The sequence below is a fragment of the Myotis daubentonii genome, chromosome 7, assembly GCF_963259705.1.
Source record: "Myotis daubentonii chromosome 7, mMyoDau2.1, whole genome shotgun sequence".
Taxonomy (NCBI): domain Eukaryota; kingdom Metazoa; phylum Chordata; class Mammalia; order Chiroptera; family Vespertilionidae; genus Myotis; species Myotis daubentonii.
Genome location: NC_081846.1, coordinates 94,328,552 through 94,350,756, shown reverse-complemented (window position 1 = coordinate 94,350,756; position 22,205 = coordinate 94,328,552). Strand labels below are relative to the sequence as shown.

General features: G+C 66.6%; 2 protein-coding genes across 4 annotated transcripts in view; one reads left to right on the top strand and one right to left on the bottom strand.

The window, feature by feature from the left end:
- LIMS2 (LIM zinc finger domain containing 2) overlaps window positions 1-435 on the top strand; it is a 55,496-nt gene extending 55,061 nt beyond the window's left edge. Inside the window, exon 9 of one of the 3 annotated variants that reach the window (XM_059704804.1) lies at window positions 198-435. In XM_059704804.1, coding sequence (XP_059560787.1) covers window positions 198-330 — 133 coding nt within the window. In that variant the 3' untranslated portion in view covers window positions 331-435. The remainder of the gene's footprint in view (window positions 1-197) is intronic. The other 2 variants (XM_059704802.1, XM_059704803.1) reach the window with 2 other exon arrangements.
- Window positions 436-3,551: 3,116 nt separating this feature from the next.
- Window positions 3,552-22,205, bottom strand: part of MYO7B (myosin VIIB) — a 78,243-nt gene continuing 59,589 nt past the window's right edge. The window contains exons 24-47 of the mRNA XM_059704792.1: window positions 21,684-21,761; window positions 21,423-21,550; window positions 18,603-18,729; window positions 17,010-17,129; window positions 16,016-16,189; window positions 14,889-15,116; window positions 13,871-14,038; window positions 11,887-11,992; window positions 11,456-11,582; window positions 10,407-10,573; window positions 9,503-9,684; window positions 8,874-9,004; window positions 8,470-8,627; window positions 8,190-8,343; window positions 7,672-7,827; window positions 6,991-7,096; window positions 6,359-6,472; window positions 6,040-6,127; window positions 5,384-5,490; window positions 4,836-5,021; window positions 4,502-4,618; window positions 4,267-4,350; window positions 4,028-4,147; window positions 3,552-3,710 (exon numbers count right to left, since the gene is read on the bottom strand). Of these exons, the coding sequence (XP_059560775.1) occupies window positions 3,612-3,710; window positions 4,028-4,147; window positions 4,267-4,350; window positions 4,502-4,618; window positions 4,836-5,021; window positions 5,384-5,490; window positions 6,040-6,127; window positions 6,359-6,472; window positions 6,991-7,096; window positions 7,672-7,827; window positions 8,190-8,343; window positions 8,470-8,627; window positions 8,874-9,004; window positions 9,503-9,684; window positions 10,407-10,573; window positions 11,456-11,582; window positions 11,887-11,992; window positions 13,871-14,038; window positions 14,889-15,116; window positions 16,016-16,189; window positions 17,010-17,129; window positions 18,603-18,729; window positions 21,423-21,550; window positions 21,684-21,761 (3,225 nt within the window). The 3' untranslated portion in view covers window positions 3,552-3,611. The remainder of the gene's footprint in view (window positions 3,711-4,027; window positions 4,148-4,266; window positions 4,351-4,501; window positions 4,619-4,835; window positions 5,022-5,383; window positions 5,491-6,039; window positions 6,128-6,358; window positions 6,473-6,990; window positions 7,097-7,671; window positions 7,828-8,189; window positions 8,344-8,469; window positions 8,628-8,873; window positions 9,005-9,502; window positions 9,685-10,406; window positions 10,574-11,455; window positions 11,583-11,886; window positions 11,993-13,870; window positions 14,039-14,888; window positions 15,117-16,015; window positions 16,190-17,009; window positions 17,130-18,602; window positions 18,730-21,422; window positions 21,551-21,683; window positions 21,762-22,205) is intronic.

The window sequence follows — 22,205 nt, the reverse complement described above, 5'->3', positions numbered from 1 at the left end:
GCCTGTGAGGAGCCCATGTGCCTGAGAACAGGGAGCCAGAAGTTCCTAGGGTCCAGGTCCTAGAGGAACCTTTAGGAGGAGAGGGAGGAGGCGGCCACTCTCTCCAGGTGCCCTTGCCTGGACGCTGACCTCGGCTGGCGTGGCGGCTGCCCCTCGGGGCTGGGGACCTGGCTCTCCTGCCCACGCTCCCTTCCCAGGAACAAGTTTGTGGAGTTTGACATGAAGCCGGTGTGTAAGCGATGCTACGAGCACTTCCCCCTGGAGCTGAAGAAGCGGCTGAAGAAGCTGTCGGACCTGGCTGCCCGCAAGACCCGCCCCAGCTCCCCCTAGGAGGCCTCCTCTCAGCCTCACCTCCCTGCTTCCTGCTGGGCTCGCCCCTCCCCCTCCCCTGTCAGCACTGCCCCTCCCCCTCCTCCCCCTGTCAGCACTGCCCCTCCCCCTCCCCAGTCAGCACTGCCCCTCCCCCTCCCCTGTCAGCACTGCCCCTCCCCCTCCCCTGTCAGCACTGCCCCTCCCCCTCCCCTGTCAGCACTGCCCCTCCCCCTCCCCTGTCAGCACTGCCCCTCCCCCTCCCCTGTCAGCACTGCCCTCCCCCTCCCTGTCAGCACTGCCCCTCCCCCTCCTCCCCCTGTCAGCACTGCCCCTCCCCTCCCCAGTCAGCACTGCCCCTCCCCCTCCCCTGTCAGCACTGCCCCTCCCCCTCCCCTGTCAGCACTGCCCCTCCCCTCCCCCTGTCAGCACTGCCCCTCCCCCTCCCCTGTCAGCACTGCCCCTCCCCTCCCCTGTCAGCACTGCCCCTCCCCCCCGTCAGCACTGCCCCTCCCCCTCCCCCTGTCAGCACTGCCCCTCCCCTCCCCCTGTCAGCACTGCCCCTTTCCTCCTCCCCCTGTCAGCACTGCCCCTGTCCCTCCTCCCCCTGTCAGCACTGCCCCTGTCCCTCCTCCCCCTGTCAGCACTGCCCCTGTCCCTCCTCCCCCTGTCAGCACTGCCCCTGTCCCTCCTCCCCCTGTCAGCACTGCCCCTCCCCCTCCCCAGTCAGCACTGCCCTATCCCTCCCCCTGTCAGCACTGCCCCTCCCCTCCCCTGTCAGCACTGCCCCTCCCCCTCCCCTGTCAGCACTGCCCCTCCCCCTCCCCCTGTCAGCACTGCCCCTGTCCCTTCTCCCCTGTCAGCACTGCCCCTCCCCCTCCCCTGTCAGCGCTGCACCTCCCCCCCTGTCAGCACTGCCCCTCCCCCTCCCCCTTTCAGCACTGCCCCTCCCCCTCCCCCTGTCAGCACTGCCCCTTTCCCTCCTCCCCCTGTCAGCACTGCCCCTGTCCCTCCTCCCCCTGTCAGCACTGCCCCTGTCCCTTCTCCCCCTGTCAGCACTGCGCCTCCCCCTCCCCTGTCAGCACTGCCCCTCCCCCTCCCCCTGTCAGCACTGCCCCTGTCCCTCCTCCCCCTGTCAGCACTGCGCCTCCCCCTCCCCTGTCAGCACTGCCCCTCCCCCTCCCCCTGTCAGCACTGCCCCTGTCCCTCCTCCCCCTGTCAGCACTGCCCCTCCCCCTCCCCCTGTCAGCACTGCCCCTCCCCCTCCCCCTGTCAGCACTGCCCCTCCCCCTCCCCCTGTCAGTACTGCCCCTCCCCTGTCAGCACTGCGCCTCCCCCTCCCCTGTCAGCACTGCCCCTCCCCCTCCCCCTGTCAGCACTGCCCCTGTCCCTCCTCCCCCTGTCAGCACTGCCCCTCCCCCTCCCCCTGTCAGCACTGCCCCTGTCCCTCCTCCCCCTGTCAGCACTGCCCCTCCCCCTCCCCGTCAGCACTGCCCCTCTCCCTCCTCCCCTGTCAGTACTGCCCCTCCCCCTGTCAGCACTGCCCCTCTCCCTCCTCCCCTGTCAGTACTGCCCCTCCCCCTGAAAGCACTGCCCCTCTCCCTCCTCCCCTGTCAGTACTGCCCCTCCCCCTGTCAGCACTGCCCCTCTCCCTCCTCCCCTGTCAGTACTGCCCCTCCCCCTGTCAGCACTGCCCCTCTCCCTCCTCCCCTGTCAGCACTGCCCCTCTCCCTCCTCCCTCTGTCAGCACTCCCCCTCCCCCCTTCTCCACCCCCTCTGGGTCAGCACTCCCCCTCCCCCCGCCCCCCCTGCCCCCTCTGGGTCAGCACTTCCCCCCCCCCTGCCCCCTCTGGGTCAGCACTTCCCCCTCCCCCCTGCCCCCTCTGGGTCAGCACTTCCCCCCCCCCCAGCCCCCTCTGGGTCAGCACTCCCCCTCCCCCCAGCCCCCTCTGGGTCAGCACTCCCCCTCCCCCCAGCCCCCTCTGGGTCAGCACTCCCCCTCCCCCCTGCCCCCTCTGGGTCAGCACTTCCCCCCTCCCCCAGCCCCCTCTGGGTCAGCACTTCCCCCCCCCCCAGCCCCCTCTGGGTCAGCACTCCCCCTCCCCCCAGCCCCCTCTGGGTCAGCACTCCCCCTCCCCCCAGCCCCTCTGGGTCAGCACTCCCCCGGCCTCCCTGTCCCCTTGTGGTGGGTCCTCTCCCTCCTCAGCAGTGCTGGGGTGAGTGTGCCAGGCCTGTGCCCACCCCCTGGCCAGGAGTGGCCCTGCCCCCAGCCCTCCTGCGAGGCCTGTGCCACCCCCACAGGGGGCTGGGCCACCTTGGCCCCAGAGTGGCCCTTGTGCACACCAGGGCCACGTGGAAGGAGGCCCCTGTGAGCCACGCCTCAGCCACGCACTCCCTCAGCGGGTGGGAGCCCCGAGACAGCCTAGGCCAGCAGGTCCCCCCCTCCCCGCCCCTTCAGGAGGCTCCTTCCTGGAAGCTGGTCTGGACCACCCCACCCAGGCCTGGGCCACCAAGGCTCCCAAGCTCCTCTGTGGTCACTGCAGTCCCCCCCCCCCGCCCCCCGGGCACCTGAAGTGGGGGGCCAGGGAGGGCGCTTCCTCACGGTGTGGCTCCCACGCACAGTGAATAAAGCTCATTCACACAGTCTGGCTGTGGTTTGTGGTGGGTCTGGAGGGGCCGTGCCCCCTTGGACACTCTGCTTTGGGCTGTGGAACACTTGCAGCAGCAGGTCCAGCAGCCAGGGGGCACCCGGCCCCAGCGGGGCTGCAGGATGGCCTGGTGGGTGGTGGGTGGTGGGTGGGGCTGCCAGTGCAGGGGTGGAGCAGGCCTCCGGGCGGGCGAGGCTGGTCTCAGCCACAGCTGCTCCCTCTCCCTGGCCTCCTGGCAGCCCTCAGTGTCCCATTCATCCCAGCAGGGAAGGAGGTGGGTGGAGAGCGGGCTCTCCCTGGAAGCAGAGGGCGGGGGAGGGAGGGAGAAGGGCAGGAAACCAGCAAAGCAGTTCTCGGAGGACAGTGGTCCGGAGCTGTCACTGGTGCCCTTGGAGAAGCCACTGCCTTCCCTGGAAGAGGCCCTGCCCACCTGGCCCGCCCCGCCCCTCCCCTCACGGACACACCGGCTGCTCAGGAGTTTTTTATTGAACATTCGTGGGGACTGTCCTGGAGCCTGACACCCTGCCCGGCCTGGGCTCTCCTTTGGCCCATGGGCGGCACCCTGGGAAGGTGTGGAGTGTGTGTTTCGGGAGAGGGCGGGCGGCATGAGAGGACCCGGGCTGGGAAGGGTGGTGGCGCGGGCTGGGTCCCCGGCTAGGGCCTGGCTGGGGCCGAAGCTGGGCCTCGCTGCTTGGCCACGGCACTCAGGAGCTGCTGCACGTACGAGGTCAGCAGGTCGTCCATCTTGTAGCCCTGGCAGAGGAAGGGGGCAGAGGCTGTGGGTCCAGGGAGGGGCTTGACCAGGCCTGGCAGTGCCAGCTCCTGCCTCAGGGATGCCCTGAGCCAGGAGGTGAGGCTGGAGAGGCCCAGAGCCACAGCCCCGCCCGGCCCGCCCCAGCCCCAGGCACGTCTCCTCGCTCCCAGGCCTCCCTCCTGGCCGTGCCTCGGCCTCCACAGTGAGTAACGCCTGGTGGCCGAGGAGCGGGGGAGGGGACCCGGTCCCGGTGCCTCTGGGCCTGTGTTTGGGCTGGAGAAGGGACCGGTCCCAGGAGGCCCCAGGCCCGGCTCACCAGCGAGGTCTCGCACAGCAGGCGGCTGCCCCGGCCCAGGCTCCCCAGCACCATGTGGAAGTAGGTGCTGCCACTGCTCCAGCTGGCGATCTTGGTGAACGGGTAGGTGGTGAGCAGCTCCTGGGTGAGAGTGGGCGTTGGCCAAGGTCAGCTGAAGCCTAGGGCTCAGTCAGAGCTGCTGCCCGGGCTCCGCCAGAGTCCCTGGGCCGGGGGCGGGCGGAGGGCCGGGCCTCTGCTACCTTGCTCTTGGGGTGGATGAGCAGGACCCCGTGCCGGTTGATGGCGATGAGGATGATGTCCGGGTAGGAGGGCTCCGAGGTTTGCTGGGGAGGAGCGCGGTGGTCACAGCGCAGCCACACACGCCCCGTCCAACCTGGCGACCAGCTTGGCTCCAAGGTGTGTGTTTGGGCCAGAGCTGGGGTGGGACTTCGCGGCAAGCACGGGCGGGCACGGGCGGGCACGGGCGAGACCTACCTTCACCTCGAAGAAGGCAGACCCGAAGGTGGGCCAGCGGCAGATCCACTTCAGGAAGGCCACCTTGGCCTCCTCCACCGTCTTGCCCTTGTGCTGGTCGTAGGCCAGGAGGATGTTCTGCGGGAGAGGAGGCCAGTGAGGCCCGGGGGCGCCTGCCCGTCTGGCTCCACGTGGGCCCAGAGGCCTCAGTCTGAGCGGCACCTGAGAGCCTGAGGCGGGGGCGGGGGGGGGGCGGGGGCAGGGCGCTTAGCCCCTGGGGAGTGGGCACGGGCAGGCGGATGCACTCAGACCCAGCCCACCCGCCACCCCAGGGATGTGCGCCGCCCGCCCAGACCTTTCTCCATTCCTCCGGGGACATCAGGCGCGTGAGGTTCTCAGGCACCAGCTCCCCCAGGACCTTGGGGATGCTCGCCAGCTGGGCCGGGTCACTGTCGAACTGGGCCTTGCAGATGAGGCCTGCCAGCTGGACCGCGTCCTCCCGCGAGCACTTGTGGAACCCGCGCAGGTACTTGGGCAGCTCCTGCGAGGGACATGCGGGCCTCAGGCTGCCGCCCCCACTGGTCAGGGGCCCGCCCACCCCGGCCGAGACGGAGCAGCAGGAGGCTAAGGTCCTTGGCGAGGGTCCCTCCGGGCAGCGAGCCCGACGAGGCGGGCAGAGACCTGCCATCCCGCGGTGGGCACAGTGGCCTCCCTGCAGCCGGCCCTCAGGACAAGGGCCAGTGCCCTCGGGCTGCGTGCCCCCAGCGGTGCTGCGGGTGCTGGCACAGTTGCTGTCCCCACAGGCTCAAGGGGTGGCCTGGCCATCACGGGACCTCACGCCTTCCTCCCTTCAGAGTGGGTGTGGGCGGGAGTGAGGGTGCCCCCGGGGAGCCTCCCGGGCACCTGGTGGTAGTGGAGCACGGTGTCTGCATTCACGTCCTTCCCAGGGGCCACGCTGAGCCACAGTTTGCGCATGAAGTAGACCTGGTAGGGGAGCGTCAGCGGGGCCCCTGGGCAGGGGCAGCAGTGAGCACCGGAGCCACTCCCGCTGGCCAGGCTCTGCGCCATGCCCACCCTCCCACGGCCGGGCCCACGGCCGCCCCACCCCTGTCCAGCTCACTCTCCTGGATACCCCATGCCGTGTCGCAGGGGGCTTGCTCCTGCCGCCTCCTCTGCTTGAAAGGCCCCCCTCCTGCCCCGGCCCCCGCGCCTCCTCCTCCCAGACCAGCGAGAAGCCAGCCTCTCCAGAAAGGTCCCTGGGCCGCCCTGTGTGCGTCAGGCCCCTGCCCAACCCCACGCCCGCACCCTCCATCTGTCCTGGGCCCGCCTCTAGCCTGTCCCTGCCCGGGCTGCGGGCTGGGCCGCGGAGCTCCCGGGGCAGGGCCCTAACCACCCCCCGCCCCCCGGCCTGGCCAGCACCATGACGTGAGGGTCATAAGGGGGGATACATGGATGGGCACGGCCATGCTGGAGGTGCCGGGGGAGCCTTCCGACCTGGCCATGGGGCGGACTGGCCTCCTGCCCTTCATCCCAGAGCAGCCGCCTGCCCGCAGACCCACCTTCCTTCTGGGGCTTGCTTTTCTTCACCCAGTCAGACACCTGCCGCAGAGAGTCGAAGAAGAAGTCTCCCTCCTTCTGGCTGATGACCTGGGTGCGGGGGAGGAGGCAGAGGGGTGCACTTCACAGGGAAGGGGCTTCCTGGGAGGGCCCTCCGGGGGCACGGCCACGGCGGCTCTGTGAGTCCACCCCCATAGTCCTCATAGCCCTTCAGATGTGGAGGGGGCGGCCGGGGGTGGGGTGGGGGGGCACCGGCCAGTGCAGTGGGCTGCCTCCCTTGCCCACATTCTCCTCCCCCCTCCGGGCAGCTGCCAGCAGTACCTTGTCTGCAATCTTGATGAAGAGACTGCAGCCCTCCCAGGAGGCCAGCTGCAGCTTGCTGGCCACGCCCGCACACACGTCCCGCACCCGGGTGTGGGCGCCCACCTCCAGCATCTGGGGCAGAGGTGGCATCTCAGCACAGGCTCAGCTCCCAGGGCTCCGCCCGCTGCTCCTCCCTGGGACAGGCTCAGCTCCCAGGGCCCCTCCCGCTGCTCCTCCCTAACATGGGCTGGACATACCCTGGCCTGAGAAGGGCAAGCCTTCCTTCTGCAAACGGGGAGATGGCAGGTGGTTTAGTGCACAGTCTGCTGTCTGGGCCTCAGATGTGCAGCCTTTGAACTTGCCTGAGAGCCCAGCAGCCAGACTGTGGGCCTTTCCGTGGGGGCCTCTGCCCACCTCAGGGCTGCAAGCCCAGCCCCGGGCCTCGCCTGCCCTCTCTCTTGCCCCCTGCCTCTGGGAAGCCGGCTTCGCACTCACCAGCAGCCCCTCTGGGGGGCGTCTCCCTGCACGGGCCCAGAGCACCCAGGGTGCAGCACCGTTCGTGGTGGCAGGGCGCCAGTGCGGTGGGGCGGACAGTTTCTGGGGGCCACCACTCCTCGGGTGACCAAGGCCGCTGCTCTGGGCGGGCTCACCTGGCTGGTGTGGTTGGGGAGGAAGACCTTGTGGCAGACGCGGGAGACGTTCTGCTCGGCCGCCTGCACCTCCACCTGGTGGGGGGGCTGCTTCCGGGGGCCCATCCTAGAGCAGGAGGGGCACACTGCACGGCGTCCTCTCACCCTGCCCAGCCAACTACCTACTCAGCTCTGCCAGCACAGACAAGAAGTGCCCAGTGACCCTGCCCAGGGGAGGCGCCGGGCCAGCTGGCGCACCTCCCTGTGACCCAAGGCTCTGAGGAGGCGGGAGGCCCGGGACAGTCCCTGGAGTGACCTGGGGGCCAGGGCCTCCCGCGGGCCGCTCTGCGGGCACCGTGGTCACGGCTCGTGGTCACGGCTGCTCGCCTGGCCAGCCTCTCCCTAATCTCCCAGTGGGACTGCTCTGAGACAGAGCCAGGGGAAGCTGTGCTGTTGGACGGCTGGGTGGGGGCGGCAGGGGTGGCCTCTGACCCGGGCGGGAAGGTGGTGGCTTGGGTATCCAGGTCACCCGAGGCCTCTAGGTATTGCCCTCCATGCCCTGGACAGGGAGCTCATGGCCAGGACTGAGTCTGCCCGCGGCCTCCCCCTTCCTCCCCGGTAGCTGGGGCAGGGGCCTGCCTCCCACCGACACCCACATCTGCACCGCTGGACTCCGGGCGGCCTGGGCGCTGGCAGGCATACCTCAGGGCCCGCTGGACGCGGCGGCTGCAGTCCGGGGCCAGGAGCCGTCCCCTTCTGGTGTCCAGGAACTTCTGCACGTGGGGCAGCAGCGCCTTGCCGGGCGGGAAGAGGCCGGTGCAGAGCCACAGCAGCTGCCAGCCCCGCTCCTCGCTGTACCTGTGGCCACAGAGCCCTCAGTCTGGACCCTCCGGGACCAGCTGCCGGCGCCCATGGCCCCGCTGCCCGATGCCAAGAAGGCCTTCACAGCCCGGCGCTGGCAGAGGTGCTACTGTGCCCATTTTGTGGAGGAGCGTGCTGAGGGTTAGAGGCCCAGGGAGGCACCGGGCAGGGCCGAGGCCCCTTGCTATGACCACCCCAGGAAGTCTGCAGGACAGACCAGGGTGCCAGCCCAGCCGTGGCTGCTTGGAGTGCCTGGCAGGGCATGTGGCCGCCGTGAGCTGCCCCCTCCCCTCTGAACAGCGGGCACGGCCTTTGGGAGCGGGTGAGGATGGAGGGCCTGGCATGGCCCGGCCGCGGACCTCTTGGTATTGTGCGTCAGCTGCTTCAGGATCTGACAGTAGACCTCGTCCTGCAGAGCGGCCTCCTGGAGGGCCCCCGCGAAGATCTGGTCGGTGAGCTCCAGCGAGGCCCAGGCCTGCCTGGACGGGTAGTCGCCCATGTACCTGAGGATGCGTGCGGCAGTCAGGGAGAATAGGCTGGCTGGTGGGCACCCTGCCCGAGCCCGCCCCACGAGGCTGCAGGCCGCCCGCCCTGTGTGACCCAGCCCTTGGGGGGGGGGGTGGTGCTGGGAAAGGATATCGATGAAGATCTGGCAGGCGGCGTCCCGCAGCTCCGCGGTGGCGTGGGTGCGCCGGAGCAGAGGCTGCCGCAGGGGCTCCGGGCTGTGAGCCCACAGGTGGCCCCGGGCCCGGGCCAGGGGGGCCACGGCTCTGCTGACCGTCTCCTTCTCCGGGGCCCTGGCAGGACAGAGCGGCGTGAGGCCCTCCTCCCCGCCTCGCCCTGCTCCTCTGGGGCCGCCCCACCTGCCTGCTGCCTGGCTCCGGGGGGAGCCCCGCCCCAGTGGGGTCCGCGGGGATGCCCACAGCACTCCGCCCCAGGCGGTGGTAGGAGCCGAGGGCCGCCTCCCTGCCTGGGGAGACCAGGGACACCCCCTGCCTCTGTGGCCCCCGCGGCCTCAGGGAGCCCTGGTGGCGGGGTGGCACCTGAAAAACGAGGAGGAGAACTCCTCCAGGGTGTGCAGCTTCTCGGGCGCCGGCTCCTCAGGCGCGGCTTCTGCGGGCGGCCTGGCCTGGGCTGCCAGCTTCCGCTTCTCTGGTGACATCGCCAGCAAGCTCTGTGGGGGCACGGGCGTGGGTGCCCCGGAGCCGCGCCCACAAGACCCCCCCGGGCTCCGCCTGACCTGCTGTCTCCGTGCCTTGGGAGGGTGGGACCACGGAGCTGCTGGCACCGCTGTGTGACGGGGACCAGGACCACCCCCCGCCGCCACCTCCCTCAGGAGGCGCCTCTCCTGGGGCCGCTCTCCTGCCGCCTGCCCTCGCTCCCCAGCCACAGCCAAGAGGCCACAGCCGGCCGCCCGGGGCTTTACATCGCCATCCACTGGTCATTGCCCAGCGCTGCTGGGCGGGGCCCCTGTGTGCTCAGCCTGGTATTGCAGGCACGGGCGTGGGAGCCTACGGGTCTGCCTCCCTGGGGCTGGCTCGGGGGGGGGGGGGGGGTGGAGGGGCCGCTGTGCGGGGCGGGGGTGGGGGGCGGGGGTGGGGGGCGGGGGTGGGGTGGGGGGAGGCAGGCCCCGAGCTGGGACCCCGCTGGGCGTGCACGTCAGACAGGTTACCAGCAGCTGTGCCGAGGGCTTGGTGAGCGTGGGGATGGCGTAGAGGCAGGCGGCGAGCACCAGCCCCGTCCTGCCTGTCCTGTCGTTCTGGCCCGGGACCCAGTCCTCAGCCGCCAGCGACCCCTGGCTCTTGGTCAGGATCAGCAAATCCCCCTTCTTGAAGGGCAGGAGGGCGGCGTCGCCTGCGCTTCGGTCACACACAGAGAACGCCCGCTGACCCATGGCTCTGCGGGGGCGGCTCTGGCTTTGCTGAGGTGAGGAAGCTGCGGCAGAGCTGAGAGCCAAGGCCGCTCTGACGGGACGGGGGTGGGACTCCCAGACCCTGGGCCCTGGAGGGCCCGACAGGCCGGCAGGGCTGGGGGCTCTGACCACGGCCCCACGCTGGGAGACCTGCTCAGAGGCCTGACCTGGAGCCCCGGCCTGCAAGGCAAGGGGCGTGTGGACAAGGGGGAGAGGCCCACTGGCATCACCATGCCAGCCTAGATGCCGTGTGACCCTCATCTGTAGCGTGAGAGAAGAGTCCCCTTCCCTGGGGGGTGGGGGACGATTGGGTGCAAGTTCTCCCCTCCCCTCCCAGCAAGCCCCGCCTCCAGGCCGGGCAGCCACCGCCTCCCTGCTCTGGCCGCTGGCCGCTGGCCGCTGGCCTCTGGCTCCGTCTGTGGAATCGGCCAGCAGCCCTCTGGGCGGCGCTGGAGCTCAGGCAATGGCCGTGTTCTGCAGGGAGGAGCCCTGCCAGGTGCCTCGGGGGGCGCAGTCGCCGTGAACCCCTCATTCTGCGGAAGGCAGGGCTTTACCCGAAGCTACCCCTCAGGGTCTCCTGGTCCTCTCTCCACTCTCCGCTCAAGTCCCTGCGCCCGCCCCATGCCGCAGGGCTGCCCCCACCACCCGCACCGCGCCCAGGCACCTGTGGCCTTCTGGTCCTCCAGGGCCATGGCGAACACGGACCGCTCCTTCAGGCCCTCCAGAAACACGGCCACCAGCTCGGCGATGGCCACGCTGCTGGGCGACACGAACTCGTACTCCTCCTCGTGCAGCGTGGAGAGCAGCAGCCTCTGCCCGCCCCGGGCCTCCCTGAGGGTGAGGACCCCGTGACCAAGGCCTCCTCTGCCCGCCCCACCCAGCCCCGCAGCACCCTGAGTTACAGATGAGGACACAGAAGGGTTTGTCCGGGGCCACTGGCAGGGCCAGGGCTGGTCCAACCCCGGCACCGCTGTGTGCTGGGCAAATGACGGTGAGAGCTCAGGGCCCCTAGGGCCCCGGAGGCAGTGGTGGTGCCAACCCCTGGCATGAGGGCTCAGCTCTGGGCAGGTCACGGGGCGGCCAGTGTGCAGATGCCCAGGGCTGCAGGAGCCCAGCAGGAGCTGCGAGCCACATGCCTGTTTACTCATGTGCAGGCCGGCGGGGCCGTGAGGACCTAGCACATGGGGATGTGCCCAGCGTGGTCAGCCTCAGGAGGTGGTGGCCGGTGTGTGCCCTGTAGCCACTGTAACAATGACGATGGCTACGCCCCCTGGGAGCTTCCATGAGGGCTCTGCAGGCCCAGGCCGGCGGGCCCAGAGGCGGAGGCCTTCTCAGGAGACAAGAGCCATGGAGAGGGGGCGGGGCTGAGGCCAGCTGGCCTGCAAGGCCGCCCTAGTGTTGCTCTGTGACCTGGCACGCACCCAGCCCCCTCCCTCGATTGCTCGCCCAGACGGCCTGCACCTTCCGCGTGACCCGTCAGGAGGGAGCCTGCAAGGGACGCACCCCAAGGTGCACGGTGGCCTGCCCTTCCCAGGAGGACCGGGGCAAGGAGAGGCTGAGGGCGGCTCAGCGGTCGGCGCTCCCTCTCTGTACACGGCAGCCTGCACCCGCACCCGCACTCGGCGGGCTCCCCGGGGCAGCGCCTCCCTCCCGCCGCCTCCCCCCAGCCCCAAGGCCCGAGCTCGAGGAGGCCGGGCGGCCCTCGGCACCCACCTGTTGGTGACCAGGCTCATGATCTCCGGGAAGGAGAGCTCCAGGAGCGGCCGCTCCCGCTGGTCCAGGAGGAACAGCCCCTTCCAGTTCACAGCCAAGACCAGCTGAGTCCTGGGCAGCCGGGGGCCTGGCCGGAGACGGAGATGGGTGTGAAGCTCACTGGCCCTGGGCTGGGCGGTGTCCCCACCTGCACCTGCCCGAGCCCCGCCCGCGCCCCGCCCACACCTGCCCGAGCCCCGCCCGCGCCCCGCCCACACCTGCCCGCGCCCCGCCCGCACCCCGCCCGCGCCCCGCCCACACCTGCCCGCGCCCCGCCCGCGCCCCGCCCACACCTGCCCGCGCCCCGCCCGCACCTGCCCGCGCCCCGCCCACACCTGCCCGCGCCCCGCCCCCCGCCCGCCCGCGCCCCCGCCCCCGCACCCCGCCCGCACCTGAGAAGGTGGTGACTTCGAAGAGTCTGGAGAAGAGCAGCGGCCACTGCAGGCGGGCGGCGCCCACCACCTGCTCCTGCACCGCCTGCTTCTGGGTGTGCGGCACCTGCTCAGACACGGAGTCAGCACCATCACCCTCGGCTCCCTCACGCGGCACCCCTCAGCAAACACGCGCTCGGTGGGGAGGCTGGGGCGGAGGCAGCCTCAGTTCACCGCCCTGGGGAGGACCCTCCACAGCTGGTTTGGAAAAGGGAGGCGGGCTTTCCTCCTCTTTAGCATCCGGACGGACCGATGGACGGCGCCTCTGGGAAGGCCGAGGGCCCTGCAGTGTCCGCGGGCTCCTGGCTGCGCGCTGGCCAACGCGTGCCTCGCGGTCGGACCTGGCTCTGGGCAGGGCCTGTCTTGGAGTCCCCCTCTGTCCTCGGTGCCTGTCTTTCTCCTCTCGCATGTTTGGGGAGCACCTCCAGGGGCCTCCCCCTCACCCCCTCCCCCTCTCTCCTGCTGTCCCTCCCCCTCCCCTTTCCTCCGTCTCCACTGCTCTGTGTGCCTACGGAGCACTCTCTGTACTGTTTGCTGAATAAAATATTTCCCTTGTTCCTGCTTTAAGAAGTGGTCACACATGTTGGGGAACATGACGGGCGCCCACGTCGGAGGGCCTGGCCGCGGCCACACGCTCAGAGCCACACTCCAGGCCCCACTTCTGGGATTTAACCTGATGAGTAAACCGAGTGAGTGGCGGTTGTATCTGCAAAGTGGTTCCCTCGTGCTTAACGTGAAAAACGGGAAATGACCTTAACACTCATCAATAGGCATCAGAAAAGTGATGCATTAGTGCACACCATGCGGCCACTGAAATGAACCTACAGTCAGGAAACCGCCGGCTGCGCGGCCAGGCGAGGAAGCAGGTGGAGAAGTCATAGAACATGCGCTTTCTCCTTTTAAAAGGCCTATTTCCCGCTCATCGTATTCACGTCTCGGTTGTGTATGTCGAAAAAGGAGTCTGGGAGGATGGGATGTGTATCACAGTGTTAAGCATGATCACCTCAGGATGGTTTCACTTTCCTCTCCTGCTTGTCTGTATTTTCTGATTTATTGGGTAATGTACACTTTAAGAGTTTAATGAAAAAAAATCAGTGAAACTACATTCACTTTTGAAAAAAAGGGGTGAGGGGAAATTTCCCAATTCTGTACCCTCCCACTAACTTCCCGTCCTAAGTTACGAGCCACTACTTACTCATGGTCCCTTAGGTTCCGTGGCCTTCGGCCCCTCCCTCTCCCCCGAGCCCTGAAAAGCCCACGCCTCTTGCAAACCCATCCACTCAGGCCGAGGAGCAACATCCACGCCCAAGAGGGGCTCTGCTCCCCAAATGCCTGTCCGAGGAACGCGAGTGCCTGGCACGGCCCAGCAGCCAGGCTTCCTGCCGCAGGACTCGCCAGGGCCTTTCACTGCCCCCACGAGGACAGAGCAATAGCATTTCCCAAACCAGAGGCACCCAGGACCCTGCCACCACCCACCTCAGGCCGCCTTCGAGGGCAGCGTGAGACGGCGTCATCTGCAATGCCCTTCTCTGAACTTGGGTGGCTTCTGCCGTGGGAGCCCCTGGGTGGGCGGGCCTCCCTCCCTGTGTCAGCCCATGTGCCAGGGAGGGTGGGGTGGAAGGATTAATGCAGGCCCCAAGCACCCAGGGCCCAGGGAACCGGAAAGACTGGGCCAGGGCAAAGCCGGGCGGGGCCCTTCTGTGCACGAAGGCCGGACCCTGACAGACGCTGCGGTCGAGACCAGTGGGATGAGCCATCCAGACCCAAGATGCCAACTCAAAAGGAGGCGGCGCGTGGGCCGGGCCTGTGACCAGCGCTGACGGAAAGGGCCTGGGTAGACCTGAGGCCCCAGAGCTGTGCTCACTGGCAAGTTCAAGTTCCTGTGCCCAGAGGGTGGGCCTCCCCCAGCCCCACCCCCAAGGGAGAGCCAGGCCCGCAGGCTGACCTGGGCGAGGGCGGCGGTGACGAGGCTAGCCCACTGCTCCGGGGGCTTGGTCCGGTACAGCTTGGGGGGCACGCAACTGGGCAGCAGTCCCTGCACGGCCTCCCTCCCCACGGAGGCGCCGAGCTGCACGTAGCAGTGCCGGGCCAGCAGCTCCACCAGCTCTTCCTCCTGCAGCCGGACAGACATGCTGGTGAGGGGCAAGCTGTAACCCCAACCCCCAGCAGCGATGGCCGGCACTCAGGCCGATCAGGAGCAGGAGCAGCTGCCAGGCCTGACCCTCCTCTGGACAGAACTTGCCCTTCCCCACCCAGCGGTGCACCCACCCTGTGCCCTTGGGGGCCAGGGAGCTCCTCTCCAGCCCTCAGGGAGCCCCGAGGGTGCAGGCCTGGGCGGAACCCTGACATCACTGCGGGGGTGCATGCGGGCCAGGCCTGTACCCTGTCTCACCCAGGCCTCCCGGGTCACAGGTGGCCAGGGCCACCCTGAGGGGCTTCTGCGAGCACTCAGGGGGGGGGGGGTCTGAGGCCCAGGCTCAGTCCTGGCTCCAGTGCCCATGAGGCCAGTCCCCCTGCCCTCCTACAGCTGCTGCCCTCAGGGCCCGGCCAGCCCTGGCTCCCTGCCCACTGCCCCGTCCTCCCTGACGGCTGGAGGGGTGACCGCACAGGGGCTTGGGCCCTCTGCCCTCCGGCGCACCTCCTTCCCTCGATGCTCCGGGCCTACGAAGCTTGGGCGCCTCTGCTCTCCTGGACAAGGGCCTGAGAGCCCAGGCCACGCTGCTCGAGGAGGCAGGGGGCGCTCAACCAGGGCCGAGACCAAGCCATGATCTTGAAGCCAGCCCTGCCACCCACCAACAGCTGCCCTGAGCGAGGCCTGGGCTGATGGGGGCTTCCCTGCCAGCTGCTGGGAGGAGGCGCCAGCACACCCTGGTGCAAGGGAAGAGGACATGGAGGCTGGCGGGAGCGCCCTGAAGCCAGCAGCCCCGGAGACTGCCAGCCCCAGCCCTGGGGGAGCCCCTCACCCTCTCAAAGCTGTACTCGCCGGACCAGACCCCGTGGAGGACTTGGCGGTAGATGAGCTCGGTGCTGACGGCATCCTCCTGGGGGTCGTGCCAGGGGCTGAAGAACTCCTTCCGGAAGTAGAGGCGCCAGGGTGACTGGCGCTCGCTCTCGCCCCTCTCCCGCGCCAGCTGCTCGCACTGGCCAATGGCATCCATCACATGGTCACGCCCACTGCCCAGGGACCAGAACTGAGGCCAGAAGGGCATGGGGTCAGGGCGCTGTGCACAGGCACCAGGGGATGCCTGCTCTCAGCCACCCACTGTGGGCTCCAGGGGACCCTGGGGACCCTCTGCACAGGGACCTGGCTCGCCTGTCACTCCCTTCCTCCTCCCACTGACCCCCAGGGGAGGCAGGGCTGGTGCCAGCGCTGCCACGACAAGGGTGGTGCGCTGAACTCGCTGGTTGGCATGAGGGAGGCCAAGACTGGGCATTTGGGTGGTTGCGGATGTGGGTCTGGTGGAGGTGGCCATGGGGCCCTCGCATCTGCTGCATGGGTGTTGTCCCCACAGTGAGGGTGGGTGGGACGTGTGGGTGCCTGGGGTTGGCTATGTGGGGGCCGCTCAGGTGTGGGGCTGGCAAGACGTGCTGGGGGCACTGGGCCGAGGGCTGCCATGGGCATGTGTGTGAGTGTGCATTCATGTGTGTTAGTGTGTGTGCATGCATGTGTGTGAGAGAGTGTGCATGTGTGTGTAAGAGTGAGTGTGCATGACAGAGTGGGTGTATGTGTATATCTGTGAGTGGATATGTGTAAGTGTATGAAAGAATGTGTGCATGTGAGTGTTTCTCTTTGTGTGAGTGTGTATGTGTGTATAAGTGTGTATGTGTGAGTATATAAGTGTATGTGTGTGAGTGTGTGCATATAAGAGTGTATGTGCATTTGGGTGTGAGTATGTGTATAAGAATGTGTGTGCGCGTGTGTGTGTGTATGCATGTGTGACTGACTGCATATCTGCGAATGTGTGAGTGAGTGTGTAAGTGTGTGTACCTCTGTCTTGGCCACTGGGAGGAAGAGCAGTGGCCGGGCTGTGTGGCTCATGGGCTGAGCTGGCCTGGGAGCCGGGTGGGGGATGGGGGGGCTGCCCAGTACCTTGTCGTACACGGCGACCTGGAGGGAAAAGCCCAGGTGGTCGCGGAGGCCCTGCTGGCGGGCGATGTGCAGGCAGACTTCCTGCGAGGTCGAGGCCGAGTCCACTGTGACGGTCAGGCTCTGCCCCGTCGCCAGGACGACGTGCACCGGGATGTGCTTCCTGGACTTGACCGCCTGGGGGAAGGCAAGGCAGACCCTCAGCTCCAGGGCCGCTCTGCTGCCTGCGGAGCTCCGGCGCCCTGGCCCGCGCTGCCACAGCCCGCTCCCTTCTTGCCCCAGAGCTCTGGCCAGCAGAGGTGGCTGCGGCCTGATGGTTGATGGTCGTGGTGGGGCAAGAGCAGGCTGCCCAGTGCTGTCCGCACTGGGAACCCTGAGCTCTGGGACCCGAGTGGCTGAGAATCAGAGGCTCAGAAGAGCCCGTGGCAGTTGCCCCGTCCTGGACTCTGGAACATTCTGACACCTGGGAACCATAGTTCCCTTTGCGTGAGCACAATAGGGAGTGAGCACCCAGACAGCGGCCACAAGGGCACGTGCAGCCCAGGGCTCGGGCCGAGCAGGTCGATAAGGAACTTGGGTGGCAGGACAAACATGGGAAGGAGCGGGGCAGAGGGGACCCCAGTACAGGCGCCACCGGACACGGGGTGTGAGGGCTTCCAGGGGCCCCGAGATGCCCTCACCCGCCCGGGTCTGCAGGACCCTCCTGAGAGCACGGGGCACTCACGGTGCGGCCCACACCCCCAAGGACGACAGCGACCGCCGCCTCTGTTAGGGAAGCACCCAGAGCACCCCCACGTCAGCGCCAACCAGCGGGGCCCAGGAACGTGCCTCGCCGGGAGGCTCCCAGGGGCTGCGGCTCAGAAGCTCCCCAAGTGGGTGGAAGAGCCTGAGAACATGCTTCCTGCCGGCAGGACCAAAGAGGGCACCCCAACCTGGGCTAGAAGAGCCGCGGGGGCTGACACCACCCTGACCATCTCCCACTCCAGCAGGCCCCTACCTGCAGCTCCAGCCAAGTGGGGGGCTCCGTGCGAACCCCGTTGGCGTAGGTGCGTCTCAGGCGCTCGGCACAGAAGGGCCCGTAGCCGGCTGGCCCTTCGCCGATGAAGTTCAGCAGATACTGCGGGCGAGGAAGGGACAGGGCCAGGTCACTGTCTACTTCCTGCCGAGATGGGTTCCAGCGCCGCAGTCATGCCCGCCTGTGAGGCGAGGGTGTGGGCCTGGCCGTGCGACCACTGCGATGCCCGCCGACATGCAAGCACTCACTGTGCACCCTGGACTCCTGGGGTCACGCCAATGATATCCCAACAAAGCTGGGAAAATTGTGAATTTTAAAATGATAATACTCAGCGTTGACAAAGCCTGTTCTTATGAGAAGGAAGATAAATTGGACATTTCTTAGGATCAACTTGTCAATGTTTTAAATAGTACATAATTTTAAAATGTGCACACTCTTGGCCCAATGATTCAGACCTCTCCTAAAGGCATCGTAGAGAGAGGAAGGGAGAGAGAGGGAGGGAGAGAGAGTGAGAGAGAGAGAGACAGAGATCAGTTGCCTTCCGCACGTGCCCCGACGGGGGACGGAACCTGCAGCCCAGGCACGTGCCCTGACCAGGAGCGGCACCGGCGACTCTCTCTGCACAGGATGCGCTCCGCCAGCCGAGCCGCACTGGCCATGGTGCTCATGGTGACAAGCAATTGGAAGGTGGGCCCCGGTGCCATCCACAAGCTGCACACGCTCCAGGCAGCCGCCGTGGGGGCCTTCCAGCTGGCGCTTAGGGAAGCGGGAGCGCGGAAAGGCACGTGCGAGGTGGTGAAACCCACAGGAGACTTGATGTTCAAAATACGTTTGGTAAAATGTGTTGAAAACCTTTTCAGAGACGTTGTGAGGCGATGCAGCTGGGAGTTCCCTGGTGTCGGGGGCCCTAGTGCCCGGGGCAGACGGTGGGCAGCACACCTCCTGCTGTCCCCAAGGGACACGCAAGACAGCGAGGCGGCTTCTGTGCGACGGCAGGCCGACACTGGCACACCACACAGGCCAGGGACAGTTGCGGAAGGTGCCTCTGGGTCTGGGATGACTTAGACTCTCTGCCTTTCCTCCATATGACGTTTGTGAGATGAACCAAAGGCATAAGCCAGGGAGCCCAGCGCCTCGTCCTGCTCCGCCTGGCCCCTCCTCTTTGCATCTACCCTCTCATCGTCTCCTCAGAGGAGCCGTCCTGGTGCTGTGACCAAGTGAACTGCAGACCCTAAGCAGGGGCTGGAAAGCCAGGTCTGGCGCCCTCTCTAACATAAGGGGAAACTGAGGCCGAGAAGCATGGGCACTGACCATCCTGGCCAGTAGAAGCAGAAGAACAGGGCCATAGCCCAGGGTTTCTGGAATGCTCCATGGCCCAGGGCCAACGCATCCTCTCACATACCCTGCCCTCCCCACCCCCCACCCAGCCCTGCCCTGGTCCCACCCACCCCCACCCAGCCCTGCCCTGGTCCCGCCCACCCCCACCCAGCCCTGCCCTGGTCCCGCCCACACCCCCCACTCAGCCCTGCCCTGGTCCTGCCCACCCCCACCCAGCCCTGCCCTGGTCCTGCCCACCTTCATGAACCTCTCAGAGGGTGGGAAGCAGCCCAGACAGAGGCTGAGCAGGATCCAGCCCCGGGCCAGGCTGCTGGTTTTCAAGTTCTCCGACAGCTGCTTGCAGATCTGGCAGTAAATCTCATCCCTGAAAGACAGACACAGGCTGCAGGCTGGCTCGGAGCAGCAGGGGCAGGGCAGGGGTACACAGCTCCTGCTGCGCCCCTACATGCGGCCATGGCCGAGGGGCCTCCAGCCTCCTCGCCTCCAGCTGCCTCCCTGGCCGACCTGGACCCGTCATCTCCGGAGATAGCGCCCCCGTCTGCACGGGGCTCTGCCCACTCACGTTAGCCCTTTCCTGGCTCACCAAGGCTGTAGCCTTGTCCTCCTTGTCGGGCATCTCATCCCTCAGGCTTTGCCCCTCCCTCACCCGCTCTGCCCACAATGCCCTGGCCTTCTCGTGTGGGGCACGGAGGGCCCCGGGGTCTCCAGCCACAGCGCTGGCCTCGGCGCCCAGACCTTTGCCTGACCTGACCTCTCCTTTCCCCAACGTCACAGCTACTTCACACCTTCTCCTGCCCTGGCATCCTCCCCTGCCTGCACGCGGGTGCCCGTCCCCCCACTGCAGAGGAGATGGGACTCGCAGGAGAACCCCGCTCCTCCCTCCTGACCAGTGCCCGCCCCCACAGGCCTCTCTGCCTCCCCGCGGGAGGGCCTCTCCTGATCCTGCCCCTTTATCGAGCTCCATCCTCACTACAGAGTCCCACCCCCTCCAGCCTCACAGGCCCCGAGGCCAGCATGGGTCCCGCACCCAGCTCTCCTGGGGAGCCCTGATTCATGCGTTGGCCCAGTGCTGTGGCTACATATTCCTACCGATGTTAATTTCAAGCTCCCAACCTGATGCCACTGAACACAGCGTTGGGAAGAGATGTGCCCATCTACTCTCGTGACCGAGTAAACTCAGCCATGGCTCATCTCTTTCTCAGGCCTCCACAGGCAACGCCGCCAGCCATTCGCCCAGCTGCGAATCTGGGGGCCATCCCAGTCTCCTCCATCAGCCGCCACCTCCTACCATCTGTCTCCCAGATGTGTTCTCTGTCCCCCCCTCTTAGCTGCTGCTCCCGGGCCATCTCTCATCAGTTCGCTCTGCCTCTGTCGCAGCCCTCTCCTGGACTCCTACTCCCAAGCCCGTCTCTCCATGTCATTGCCAGGGAGAACTTTCTGGAAGCCAAATATGGCCATGGTCTTCTCTTCCTCAGAACTTATCCCTACTGCCTCTATGATTAAATTCGAACTCCGTTCCCAGCGGGGATAAACCACTTGGCATGCCCAGCCTGCGGGCTGTTTCCGAGTTCCGTGACCCTGTTCACCCTCCTGTCTCTCTGGTGAGACACCCTCTTTCTTCCCACGGCCCTGCCCCTGCCTAGGAGGCATCACCACTACTCTTGGCACCCACAGTGGGCCCCTATCTTAGCACAAGCAGCTACTGCGGTCTCCGGGTCCGCCCATGCTCCCCAGCGGAAGGGTCCCCTCCTTGAGGACAGAGCGATCCACTGTCATCTCTGCACCCCAGGCCTCGGCGCCGGCCCTGGCTCTGAGCAGGCACTATAAATATTTACTCAAGTGTGACTGGATGTGGGTAGAACATTTGCTTTGTCTCAGAATTTGGCTAAGATCTCAGAGCCAAAGACAGATGACAACACACAACGTTCTAAAGCAGCGGTTCTCAACCTTTGGGGGTCGAACGACCCTTTCACAGGGGTCGCCTAAGACCATCAGAAAACACATATATAATGACATATTGTTTTGTGATTAATCACTATGCTTTAATTATGTTCAATTTGTAATAATGAAAATACACCCTGCATATCAGATATTTACATGACGATTCATAACAGTAGCAAAATTACAGTTATGAAGTAGCAACGAAAATAATGTTATGGTTGGGGTCACCACCACATGAGGAGCTATGTTAAAGGGCCGCGGCATTGGGAAGGTTGAGAACCACTGCTCTAAAGAGGCACATCCTCTGGGATCTACTAACAGATGCAGCACCAGCTCAGCCCTCTGCCCGCGCAGCCTGCATCAGCGAAAGGAGACACTTACAGGCTGCTCCCGGAAGGGACTTCGTGGGAGTAGAGAGATCCCTGGCCTGTCTCCACTCGCCCCAATGAGCGGGCGTGAGGGGCCCAGGAGCTTGCCAATGCAGACGGAGGCTGTCTGCCTGCCCCGTGAGGCGTGCACAAGCCGCCCTGATGGCCAAGGTGCGGAGAGCACGTCGAACACGGGAATGTCTCTGAAGGAGGTGAGCTTCAGGTGTTGAGACCCCACACGAGCAGGCAGCCCATTGCTCCAGAAGAGCCAGCAGCAAGAGGCTATGGTGTGTTTCATTAGGGGACGGAGTGGTGTGGGGTCTCCAGGGGTCACCGAGCGTGTGTCAGCCCCACCTGGAGGCCAGCGACGCATGAAAGTGCCTGCAGGGTTATCTGCGGGGCCCACAGTGCCTCTCATTGGGATGCAGCTTGGACTGGCTGCCATCCTGGAGGGGGCGTGGCCAGCGAGGCGTCAGATGAGAGAACCAGCTATAGAACCAGCTACGTTGGAAGAGCTGCCTGGCTAGTGTCCCTCAGGCTTTCCCAGGGGACCTTCCTCAGAGCAAGTACAGAGCCCTTGATGGGATCATGTCTGCTGTGCTGAGACCCGGTGTGCAGGCCGCAGGGCAGGGAGCAGAGAGCAGGGAGTGCCTTGCAGGTGGTGAGCAGAGAAGGAGGCTGTGGCTAGGGGCTGAGAGGCAGTGAGGGTCAGTGTTCGGAAAGGGGCTGAGGTGAGAGTGGGACCGACCTGAGGCTGGGCTGCAGGAGGGCGTGGCTCACAATGAAGTGCACCTTCTCCAGGTTGGACATGGGTCGGTCGGAGAGGGAGCCCTCGGACTCAAATGCCTCCTCTCCAATGTTCAGTTGGCTCGCCACCTGGAAATCACAGAGGGCATCAGAACAGCTGCCACGGTCCCATGGCGAGGGAGGGGCCGGGGCTCGAGGGGGCTGGAGAAGCAGAGCCTGGGACCCTGTGGGTGCAGAGCTGGGAGCCCGGCCCTGGGCGCACCTGGCCCGTGATCTGGGAGGAGCGCTTCAGCTTCATGGAGGAGATGTCCTTGGTCCTTCTGTCCCTGAGGCTGGGCCTCTGTGCAGGGAGAGAGTCTGTGAGCGAAGTGAGCTGGGCAGCACCTCAGGCAGCTCCTGACCTGACAGCCTCCTAGGCTGGGGCGAGTGTCTCTCTCCAGCCATTTCCTACTTGGTTTACAAAGCGCCATGCAGTCCCTCATCTCCGCTGAGTTTGGCAGCACTTACAGGTGCTCAGCAAAATCCTCTCTCCTGGCGAGGACACCAGGCCTGAGCCCCGGGAGGGCCAGGACCTTGTCGACTCCAGAGCTTGAGCCTGTCACCAGTAGAGCCCTCTGCGGCGGGGCTGGGGCAGAGCCCAGGCCCGACGGCCCAGGCCATGCTCATCCTCAGTGAAAATTGGGCAAATGAACTGGACATGCCCTGCCCACGGCAAGGGGGGGCCCTGCCAGGGCAGCAAAGGAATCTCGGTTGTGAGGCCATGGGGACCCGCCGTCTCCTCAGG